The sequence below is a fragment of the Volvox carteri genome, assembly GCF_000143455.1.
Source record: "Volvox carteri f. nagariensis unplaced genomic scaffold VOLCAscaffold_20, whole genome shotgun sequence".
Lineage (NCBI taxonomy): Eukaryota > Viridiplantae > Chlorophyta > Chlorophyceae > Chlamydomonadales > Volvocaceae > Volvox > Volvox carteri.
This window is the reverse complement of record NW_003307563.1, coordinates 198,067-210,306: the sequence shown is the minus strand read 5'-3', so window position 1 is coordinate 210,306 and position 12,240 is coordinate 198,067. Positions and strand designations below refer to the sequence as shown.

The 12,240-nt window shown below is 52.9% G+C and overlaps 1 protein-coding gene across 1 annotated transcript in view; it reads left to right on the top strand.

Moving 5' to 3' along the window:
- Positions 1-7,462: 7,462 nt before the first annotated feature.
- Positions 7,463-12,240, top strand: part of VOLCADRAFT_104835 (uncharacterized protein) — a gene marked incomplete at its 3' end in the record, with an annotated part of 9,814 nt that continues 5,036 nt past the window's right edge. The window contains exons 1-2 of the mRNA XM_002950777.1: positions 7,463-7,531; positions 9,406-9,996. Of these exons, the coding sequence (XP_002950823.1) occupies positions 7,505-7,531; positions 9,406-9,996 (618 nt within the window). The 5' untranslated portion in view covers positions 7,463-7,504. The remainder of the gene's footprint in view (positions 7,532-9,405; positions 9,997-12,240) is intronic.

Sequence of the window (12,240 nt, the reverse complement as noted above, 5' to 3'; positions counted from 1 at the left end):
CTCCCTCCTCCCCCCCTCCTCCCCCTCCCTAACCCCACAGGAGCCGGGTCGTCGTGCCGCCCCAGCTCCCCCCGAGGTAGATGCCGTACTCACCCGGCCCGCCATTCGCCACCTGATGGAGCCCCTGGAGCATCTGATTGACGTCACGAGTGAGTAGTAGTATGGCAGTGTGACGTGGCGCGCGTTCGTGAAGACGTGTGAAACCCCTCACCCCGCCCGCGCGCCGGTTCCCTCTCCTGCAGCTATTACTTCTCCCCTTTTCACATTCGCGCAAATACAGACACACTCACACACGGACAGGGTGCTTCTTTTCATTTCGCCACTTCGTTATCGTGGCGTTTGTAGTTCAGTTTTTGTGTGTTGATCGAGTCCCACGTTCAAGTTCCACAAACGGTTTTTTACCAGCGTCTTCTTTTTAACCTCCATTTCCCCCTCTCTCGTCTTCGTATCCTTGCCCGTACGACACAAATCCACACACAAAATACATACGTACATACGTACATACGTCTTCTTCCAACAGATAACGTCCTTTCGAACGCCAAGCTGGCTCTCCGCGATATGGTTTCGGAGGCGGAACTGCTGGCGCCTCTGCTAGGCCTCACGCAAGGCAGCTCGCTGCTCCACGCCTCCCGGGACGGACCCGCGGGTCTGTCGGTGGGGGCGGGGCGGTACGGACCTCACGTGGAGGCCCTGGTTCGTGTCAATTTACGGCAAGCGGGGAGGTGCTCCGGGGTTTCGGAGGCCTACCGGACTTTGATAACCGCTTTGGTGGATGGCTTGCAGGCGCGTGTAGGGGAGCGTGTCCGGGGGGGGTGACGGATGAGGGACGAGGGAGGAGCGCGTGGGGTGGGGAGAGAATAGTCGGCTGGGTCGGAAGGGAGAGGAGAAGGGGCTGGGGGAAACGGAGGGAGGGAGGGCGGAAGGTAGTTGGTAGTTGGTAGTTGGTGAATCATAGTCGGTTGGTTGGTTCTTCCGGGGGATAAATGAGATGGCAATGATGTTATCACTTGTGATGACGATGAATATGATGATAATGATACTGATAATTAATATTAGTAATAGTAATAGTCGTACTCTGTGTCGCGTCTGTGTCTCTTCCTACCTAACCCAAATGCCTAACAACTTACGTACATGTTGAAAAACATATTATCACACATACTTACATACATGTACAAATACATACGTACGTACAGGATGCTACCAGTCGCCTGAGCGAGCGTTTGGAGCCCGTACCAGTGCCGTACCATGCACGCCGCGTAGCCCAGGAGCGCAATGCGGAGCTTGTACGACAGACCCTTGAGCGAGCAGCCCAGGTGGGATACTCTACGTGTACTGGGAGATCCCAAGGGGGGAATGAGGGGGGGGGGAGATGGATGGTGCTTGGGTATTTGTTGTACGACGGATTTATGGATGTAATTTTAATGATGTGAGACTGCGTGTGGCAGATGAGAGCTGGCGAGAATACATAAGACTTGGCCATTTTCTCAACTTACTTTATTTATTATTAACTTTTCTGAGATGAACTCTGTTGTTTTACGTATTATTTCCAACGCTTCAGCTGAGGCACGATTAACAACTGAGGCTTTATTATGATCTGAACGTTTTCTAAGTCCTATCGGACCTGTTTGTGTGTTTGTTTGTATGTTTGTCCCCTCCTTATCTCCCCTTCCCCTCACCCTACCACACCCCATCTCACCCTGTCCGGCATGGCCATACACATTGCGTGAGGGCAGGAGGCTGAGAAAGAGGAGCGCGCGCGTGCAGCCACCGAGGAGGCGGAAGCCACAGCAGCGGCGGCGGTGGCGGCGGCGGCCGCGGCGCCGCCGCCGTTGCTGGTTCCTGCGCCGCCGACCAAGCCCCAGTCTTCGGACGGTCACGGGCCATCCCCACGGATCACCCGGGGGCCATCATCAGGCCGCCGCAGCAGCTCCGTAACATCTTCGATAACAACGCAGAAATCTCCGGTGGCGGCGGCGGCGGCGGCGGCAGTGGCCGTGGCAGCGCCGGCACGCGAACGTACAGGCGCCGCCGCCAATGATGACGATGACGCAGCGTCGTCATCCTCCTCTTTCACTTCGGAGTCCAGCGGACCAAGCATTAACCGGAGGCTGAGGATGTTATCCAGCATACGCGACGCCAGCACGTTGTCGGAAGAGCTGGCGGAGGGGCCGCCGCCGCCGCCGCCGCCGCCGGCGGCACCACGCAGCGGCGCTGACACGGATGCCGGCATTGACTTGTCTACCCTGGGCGACAGTCTTCTGACGGACGTGGCGACAGACGCTGGCGGAGGTGGCGGCGGCGGCTCTATTCCCGGTGGCGGCGACGTCATGTCGGATCTTGGTACGGCACTCAGCCGTGGATCAGATCTCTTCGCCCGCAGCGATAGTGTTCATACCGCATCCCTGGCTGGAGAGTTGGGGGTTGCATGATGATGGATGGGGATGAAGATGACACATAATTCATGCAACGTAAAAAATGGTGGTGGTGATGATGATGTTGATGATGATGATAATGATGGTGATGACGATGTTCTGTTGTGTGGTTGGTATCCTCATCGCAAGGCATGTACTGCAGTCGTACCCATCAGTAGGCACATGCACAAGCACGATACCATGAATGGACAGACGCAAACCTAGTTACGCGCCCAAGTGCTTCTGAAAATGCATGTGTGTACGGCTGCTGTCGCCGTACAATTGGGTACGGAAAGGGAATCAAATTAGCGGGTTCTGTAGCACCGCCGAGTTCTGATATGAGAAGCTCGATTTACTTTTACACGTATTCGACATTCTCGATAACTCGTGGTGGGATGCGGTCTTGAAGTGTGGCCTGGTGGAGTGGATTGGGGTTGGTTTGGGGTGGGGTGGGCTTCCGTGCGGCATTAGCGGCATCCTGATACAGTTTGCATTTTGTTGGGATGAGCATTCTCCATCAAACTTGGGCCTCGGAATGAGTTGTCGTACGCGGGCTGATTCACGACAGTGATCGTAGTAGTCGTAGTGAATTTGGTGAGGATGGTGAGATCTGTACGTACGTATGCATGTAGGTTTGTATATATATATATATATATGTAGGTATGTGGTTTCAAAAACCGGGGGTCCAGGGCCGGTTAGTCTCGTGCATTTCCGTCCCCGGGTCAGACCGTTCGATATACGACAGCCAGCACTCAGCAGCGTTCCCCACCGGGGGTTAGCGCTACTGCTAAATAAGCTCGAGGTCCGCTGGTCACCTAACGAAAGCGAATTCACACCCCGGCAGTTCTTTCTACGGGCAGAAAGTACAGGAACAACCTCAAAGAGCTCGCGTTCAGGACCTGGGCGACTGGGAGCCCGACGAGTCATCCCGGGCTGGGGAGGCCACCAAGCTCCAAAACGCCTCAAACAGAAAGAGCGTACGTAGCTCACACCACAAGACGCCAAACAGCCTCCCCAGACCACTTCCCACCCCCGCCTCTCCCTCCCTGGGCTAGTCCAGGGGAGATATCAACCGCAGAGGGAGTATCACTGCACACACCCATGACCCCCTACATAGCGCTGGGGCCAACTCTGAACGTGTGTGAACGGGAAGATTCTGCCACGACACGACCGGCGACCACACCTCCGCCAGAAACCGCAGGGGGGGCGGATGGTCGCCAACTCGGCGGACACCCCCATATAGGATGGAGATGGCGTCGCTGTGTAGATGTGCTTACGTAGGTGCGGAAGTCCGTACGTCTGGAAGTACGGTACGCATAGGGTATACGGTACGCATAGGGTATACGGTACGCATAGGGTATACGGTACGCATAGGGTATACGGTACGCATAGGGTATACGGTACGCATAGGGATTTGCTGCAGCAAAGTTGTGTATCTGTCTAAAACCCTAAAACCCTATGATGCATATGCATATGGGCTGCCATATGAGCATTTACCGCACTCCACCATCTGCTGCACACCAACATTCATCCATGCTATGTGTGTATGTACATGGATTATACATATAGAGTATACATATATGTGGGAGGCCTAGGGCACGCGGCTTCCGGGCCCCATGCTGCTTCCGGGCCCCATGCTGCTTCCGGGCCCCATGCTGCTGCCGGCCGGGCCAGGACAGCTCCAGTAGTACTACTGCATCGCTGAGCCGAGTTGCACGAGGATATTTTTCCATAGTTGGAAGACTGACCTATTTATCTCCGCCGTGTACGTATACAACCGGCTTAATCGGGAACAGCACTAAAAGGTTTTATTTCAATTAAAATTTTTCAGCTAAAATAACTTAGGAGTATTATATAGAACCCCATCATAGTGTATCAAATCTGTTCCCACGTCCAAAGGTGCGCCGTTGCGATTTAGTGTCACGGCATCGCCGTATCCTGCACGGGCGAAGATCCTTTTGTGTATTTAGCCTCTTTGCTACCTCCTCTTAATACATGGGTGACATTTCATTCGTTGGGTGACTTATTATGCACGAATCCTGCCTGTAGCTGCTTCGATCCCTGCCCAGTGTCGAATGCGTGAAGGGCAGCGATTGACCTAGCAATAATAGGTTTTGCTGGAAAATCTTAGTTTAGCAACAAATCAGGCCACAATCTTAATCATGACGTTGGGGTGTAATTACAGATGATTTGGCAAGCGCTTTGGGGATAGCTGAGGTCACTCTACTATATCGTCAGTTGACGACGACGCATAGGCTCTTGAAGCTGACACTGGCGGCCACTAAAGAGTTAAGCTATCCACTTCTGCCGAGGATCATGAGTACACGCCTCCTTTTGTTAATTGCACTCGCCTCTACCTGGTCAGGTAGGCATCCTCGGCTGTTTGTCAGCGTTTGCCGTGAAGTATGAGTATCGCACACGCACACGTAAAATTCAAAATTTAAATATGTTTTTGTTAATTACCGAAGTGGGAAGGGAAGGGAAGGGAAGGTCCAAGTCGAAAAGGTTTGTTGCTGCTGTGACTGGAACCATTCTTACGAATTTAAGTTTCAATTTGCTCATGATTTTGCGTATTCCATTATACTGCTGCCGAGTCCATGTACAGTATTGCGGTAGCCAGAAATGCAACCACCTTGCACACGGATGAAGCGCGAGCCGACGCATGGCCTCATGACTTGATGCTATCTGATCACGACATACTAAAGCCTTTGTGCCTTGTAGGTTTATATCGGCCTACCAGTTGTTCCCTTATCGCTTGTGCTGCTACATGCTGTCAGGTCCATCATCTATGCCAGCGCCGGCTACACATTGGGCCCGCTGGCATATTTATGTTACGTATTTATATGTCTCGTGTTACCTTTATGTCTCGACTTGAGTTGTTGCACGTAGCGTCCAATTCCTGGTCCGTCCGATGTTCGCTACCGGACGCGAATAGGAATTTCGCAAGGTTCTCTCGCGCAATCCGACCTCGCTACCGAGCAACGCTCTTCATTTCATCACCATGAATAGTTTTCCAAACGCAAACACATAAACATGTACCTGTTTTTTTATGTAGGAAAACGCACACTGCGCCATGGCGTAGATTTGTTTGTGTGGTCTTCAGGATGCGCCTCCCCCCTCTGTGCGCGTCCCTCCCCCCGCCCCGGCGGTGCTGTCTGCACTCGCAGGTTCCTTGGCAGTGTACGGCAGTAGCGCCGCTGATGATGATGCTCGCGTTGCTAATGGACAAGCTGCCGCCGCCGCCAGGACTGTCGCCGATGGCAGCGGTGGCGGTTTTCATCATGAGGGCCTTATAAGTAGCAGCAGCAGCAGCATACGGAGCAGCGGGAGTGCAGACTTTTCATTTGAGGGCCCCAGGGGATGGCGGTCGGGACAGTTCGGCGATGCGAGGTCGCTGGCGGAAGCGAGGTAAATACTCATGTACCGTACAATGTCGTACGCATTGTTGAGGCGTACCTAGTTCTTTAATCAACTCGCCGTACATGGCCATATCCTGAGGCGATTTGTAGAACCCTGTGTATATTTTTTCTTGTTATGCATAGCTCCCCTCATCATTGTTTTTCGCGGGAACCACTGCTGTACTGTCCTGCCGTATCGTACTGTTTTTTGTACGGGCAGGTTTTCCCTGTCTGTTCCGTGCCCATTTGAACTTACGACTGAGCTAAAATCCGTACTTGCCTTGCTTGCCGTACTCCTTCCAGTGTCCCTGGCACAGGGCCCCCCCCTGGTCTTCAATACAATCATGGCTATTGTGCAAGTATCCGCAACGGTTACCCGTACAAGCTCGCGCTAAGTAACCCAGCTGGAAATGTAAGTTATGGGCTCAATGAAAGTTACAAGATAATAATATTCGAAAGGTCGACCTCGGAAAGCTATAGGTGTTGGCATCCCATGGCATTCCGGTGGGAGGTGCGGTGTTTTCGATGCTATGGACGTCAAAATAAAGCAAGGATGGGGGGGTACTTTGAGGATGGGGTTGCGCATTCCCAACAACTTCACGCATCAGAAGGGGCAATCGGGACAATACTGGCTGAGCACAATAATGGCCGCCTGCTGCTACAGCTGTACCTGTGTTATCCTTTAATGCGATAGTTTTCATCGGAGTAGACCTTGTTGCCTTGTTCGACTATATAGAGCAACCTGTCTCCATTCGCTAGTTCCCGCGTCCATTGGCCATTGGCCGTTGGCGGTTAGTAACCGTGCAGCTGCACTTCATCATCACAGGTTTATATGTTTGTCCTTCTGTTCGGTCGGTTGGTTGTTTGATGCGCGTAACGCCAATAATCGGATGCCAATTTCCCGCGCGTAGGTGTCCGTTGACGGCAGTCAACGCGAATATTGTTTCGAGTTCGAATCTGGGAACGGTTGTCCGTCAGTGAACTTGACGGAAACACAGCAGTCGTGTTGTAAAGCTTTTCTAGGAGAGCTTCACAGCATTTATTTACTGATTGGTGAGAGAGGCGTAATGGTTGATGATGAGATGATGATGATGATGATGATGATGATGATGATGATGATGATGATGATGATGATGATGATGATAATTATTCTAATAATAAATGCTAATAATAAATTTTATTATAAATAATAATAACAGCAGCAGCAGTAATAATAATGCTGTAAAAGCAATAATAATAGTACCAATTCTGATGATGGAGATGAAGGGTCTTGTCCTGAAGGGAATTGACATAAAAGGGTTGGCAAATCAGAACCCTCCGAAGAGGCCCTCTACACCACCGTGTGTAATTAACCATACTGTGTGGATACACAGTGGTCAAGTGTTGCCGTCATCAGCAAAGGTAGGGTGGTGGCCTGCCGCCTGAATGTGATTGGGGCCTGAAGGTAGTGCATGATGAGGCGGCGGCGTGCGGGGAAAAGATATATAGTCGGTCCGGATCCGATATTATTTATCACCTTACCATCTAGGACTACACCATACTGCTAGGGAACTATAGGCACCTTGGAAAACTGGTGCAATGTTTAGGGTAACTCTTATAAATTGTTTTAATGCTATTAGCTCAGGATAGCTAGCTAAAGATTAGGGAATGCAGGGTTTGTAAGAATGATTTTGGTACCTTTTTGGTGATATTTCAATGGTATATTGGATCAATCTCCTCCGAGTGAGTCCCCATGATCGGAAATAATAGTACTATTATTAGGATTCCTTAAAAGGGATTACTTGACTATAATTTTACAATGACTTATACAATACTCAGGCTAATATTGTAGGCTTTGTAGCAACGTCCAGCTAGTCATAGAAAACTGAGTCTGACGGCTTTGGTTGCGTATCGTTCCGGGCATAGCAGGAGGTCGAATATTGCCATATCGTTATTTAAAAACTATAAACGCGTTGAGAATGGTCATGTACATACGGCGCACCGCGTAAAGACTGGCGATGAAAAGCAGGCGATTTGTGTCTGACGATCTAGCTCCGGTCTGAGAAATGTTCTATGAAAAATATCCTGTACTAGTTTCTTCTCAGTTTCCTTTGGCCGCCATGAACCTGGCCAGGAGCTGCGTAAACGGGTAGCTACCGTTGCGTAATGAGCAGTTGCTGCGCGAAAAGGGTAGCTACGTCTTACGTTGACCATACGACAGTTGTACGAATGGCGGGCGCGTTTACCGTATATAAGGCGCGGCCTGACCAATGTTTTCTGAGGGATATTCCAATCATACAACTCCCGCGCACGGTAGCAGGACGCACCGGCCAAGGCAGTTTGTAACGGGTATCGCCTTCACTTGGCGTGGATGACTCCCACCCATTTTATCTTGTCAACAGCCAACCAGGTTCCAACCTGACATTGGGCCTAGTGGCCAAGAAGCAGTAAAACTCTGCTCACATCAGGCTCACAACCACACCTGGGCCTACGGTCTCAGGACAAAACTCTGATTCTGCTTCCGCTCGCGCACACAAATCTCGATCCTATCTCGCTTAAGACAATCTACTGGTATCGATTCCTTTCTATAAACGATCCTGGGCGCCCCGGTGTGTCCATCCAGCGGTTCCCCCAAACGCGAAAATTTTTGGGCTGCCGCTGGGTGCCGCCCGCCGCGGCGCGGCTGGTATCGAGACTAGGGTTTTAGCCCTGTCTCTAGCTACTTTCGAACAGTCTGCTAGGCGTCCCACTGGTTGTACGTCTCGTACGCCATGGAGAGCCAACATCAATCTCACTTTATCACACACCCCCATCCCTCGAGCGTCTCGTCTGTGCCTATCTTCCGGCTGGGAGACAGTGCACGGCAATGGGTCGCCAGGGTTGAGAGATGTGGTCGAATGTACGGCTGGAGCGCAGAGGCTCAGCTGGACGTCGCCATCTGCCGCTTAGGAGATGAGGCCATCTGCTGGCAAGCCGGCATGGAAGCGTCTCTCCCCGATTGGCCTAGCTTTAAAGCCGCGTTTCTGGAACGATTCGATCCGACCCAAGAAGAGTTGTTTAGCCGGCTAGCTCGTTGTCGGCAAGAACGGGGCGAAGCTGTACGGACGTACGCTGACCGCTACCGCGACCTAGCTGCACAACTGGGTGTGGACACGCAACACGACCCCATCCACATGCATAACTTCTTACAAGGACTACAACTCAAGGTTTACAACAAGGTTTTCCTCATGCGACCATCTAGCTTTGAAGACGCTGTACGATGCGCCATCTATATCAACGAGGGCTTGGACCGCCAGGATGTGGCTGGCCACTACGAACCGTTTCCCCCTCAGCGCACACGCGATATGGATTTCCACAGCCATCCTTCTCGGGCTACCCCGCGCTGGGAAAACCGTCACGGCAACCTTCGTGGTAATGTACCTGATTTCCCAACCCCTAGCGGCTCACGACCGGATGGTCCCCGAACTCCAGTGGCTACACAACGTCCCATGGGACCACGGCAACCAGAGCAGAAGCCCGCTGGGAATGCTCCCTGGCAGAGTCGCCCAAAACCTAAGGTTTCGACACCCCCAGAGAATGAACCCCTGGAGTCACGAGTTGACGACATCGCCCGCCAGTTGTCACGATTAACCCTGTTGCTGGAGCACAACCCTAATGTACAATTGTGGGAAAGGGATAACACTCACCATGAAGACCCACATTTTTCCCAGATGGAGCATCCGGACATCTACTCTTGTTTCCGGCCGGCTGCCCCACCAGCCGCCTATGTCAAACGTGTGGCCGATTTTGAGCCTATACCGCTTCCCCGCAAGCGCCCAACGGCTACCCCTGGCCAGGATACGCCTCGGCCTGCTACTACCGGGCGTATAGGCATTGCACGACCCGTGGTGACACCGTTGGCTTCCCCGAATACCCCAGCTACGGCTACCCAGGCTCATCAGCCACAAGAGCCAGCAGCCCCGGGTGCGCCACCTCCAGAGCGCACTGCCGCAACCGGAGGTACCGTCCCAGCTCAGCGAGGCATTGCCAGCACTGAACCTCGTCTCCGACGACGAGTAGCTGAGTCTGGCAGCCGCACCGATCCGATCCCTGCGGACCCACAAGAAGAAGAACGGCGTATTGCTGAGGACATCATTCATAAAGTCAACAAGTATGCACTACCATTGGGTACAACTCTACGATGCAACCCTATCAGCATCTACACGAAGGTTGGCAGCCGAGTCCTTGGGTTGGCTCGTCAGCACACCAACACTGGCAACCCCCAGCCTGGGCCCATGTTTGGTCCAGCGAGGCCTGCGGCAGGCACCATGCAAGCTTCTCTTTCAGAGCGACCATCTTCAACAATACCCGCCTGGAAGTCTGATGCCGTCGTACCACCCTGGCAAGTTTGCAAAGCTACCGTATGGATAATTGACGGACATGGAGGACAAGTTCCCGTCCCTGCTGTCATCGATTCTGGGGCTTCTCATAGCGTTGTTACACGAGACACACTACGGCGTTTAGATCTTCTACACCTGATGGAGGAGACGGAGGTGACGTTCCTGAATGCGGATGGCAATCGTGGTCGGGCCGCTGGACGTGTCAGTGAACTGCAAGTGTCCACTGGCGACCTAACGACGCTGCTGAGTCCGTTCGTCAGCACCGCCCTCAACTATCAGCTACTCCTGGGCACCGACTTCCTCTACCCAATACGAGCAAGTATTTCGTACGACAGTGGTCGTCTGGAATACACCAATGACCGGGATCAGCGGTCCAACATTGCTATCCATTTTCTTCGGAGCCCCGGCTCTAATATTTCCCCGTCTGCTCGACTTTGGGACGACTCACCTGAGCAAGACGACACTCAACCAGCTTCCATGTTGACGGCCGAGGCATCAGTACAGCGGCCTGAGACGCCCACGCCACAAGGGCAGATGTCACCTGCGGCTATCAATAGAGGCTCCGCGCCTGAGACCATTGATTCGCCTGAGGCAAGCAGCGGAGAGGTTAGTGATGGTGATTCGACAGCCCGTGGGGACATGGACATGGAACACATCGTCGGCATACTTGTACGGCAAGTGCTTAGGTCAGACGAGATTCCGTCAGAAAATGCCTCCAGCGGCGAATGGGCTGCGGATGCATGGAGTACCGACAGCGTCGTCAGTTCTGGCAGTGAAGAGGCTCGGGCAAATGTCTGGCCTGGAGATGAGTTCGAGTACGACAATGACTCGCACTCCGGACCTGGACTGCCAATATCGACCCCTGCGGATCCATTCCGTTCTTTTCCTGAAGCTACTCCCGTCTTGAGTTCGCGAGAGCTCCTGTTACCACGATTGCTAACTGAGGAGTGTGCTTCCGTTACCCACAGCCATGCTGTGGCAGCACAGTTTGATGCGAACATACCAGCTGCCCTTGCCCCAGACGGCTTGGATCATGACGGACATTTAGAGGAGGCTCATTTTCGCGGGTTGGTAGCCCGTGCGGTTCGGCCAGTCAAGAGCCCTACCCCTGAGCTACGCGAGTTGCTAAGCAGCAAAGTAAACACCGATCTTCAGTACCTCGACCACCAGCAGCTGGTCGCATGTTTGACTGACAACTTTGACATGTTCGCCTTAACCAACCGAGAGCTAGGGCTTACGTCCTGGGTGTCCATGAAGGTGGACACAGGAGATCATCCTCCTATCGTGCAGAATCCTTACCGTCTGTCACGAACGGAGAAAGCCGCCGTTGATGCTGAGATGCGGCAGATGCTACAGGACGGAATCATCGAACTGTCCAACAGTCCTTGGGTGTCTCCAGTCGTAGTCGTTCCCAAGAAAAACGGAGAACTCCGGCCCTGTGTAGATATGCGGAGGGTCAACGACGTCACTAAGGACATCCGATTTCCGATAGGCCACATCCAGGATATTTTGGATATTGCTGCACCTCCGGGTGGCGAGACTCGTTACTACTCCAGCCTGGACTTGAAGTCGGGCTACTGGCAAGTCCCGATGGCGGACGAGGCTTCTAAGGAGCGTACGGCATTTGCCACGCCCACAGCTCAGTATCGATATGTACGAATGCCCATGGGTCTAAAGGGAGCAGCCGCCGTGTTCGCTACCCTGATGCACAAGGTTCTGGGCCCACTAATAGAGGATTCGCCTCCACCCCCTGCTTCATTGGATAGCCCACCGCGGGAACGGTGTGTAGTGGTTTATCTGGATGATATCCTTATCTTCAGCCCAACACTACAAGATCATGTACGACATCTTCAGCAAGTGTTCGACCTTCTCCGAATGGCTGGTCTCAAGATCGCAGCTAAGAAGTGCACGTTTGGCCAACAACGCGTGGTTTTCCTTGGTCATCTGCTTGACGGAGTACGTGGTGTCGTGGGACCTAACCCCACCAACGTCATGAAAATTGCAGAACTTCCGTCGCCATCCAATGTTCGCGAAGTACGAGCTTGGCTGGGAGCTGTTGGTTACTACCGGGAA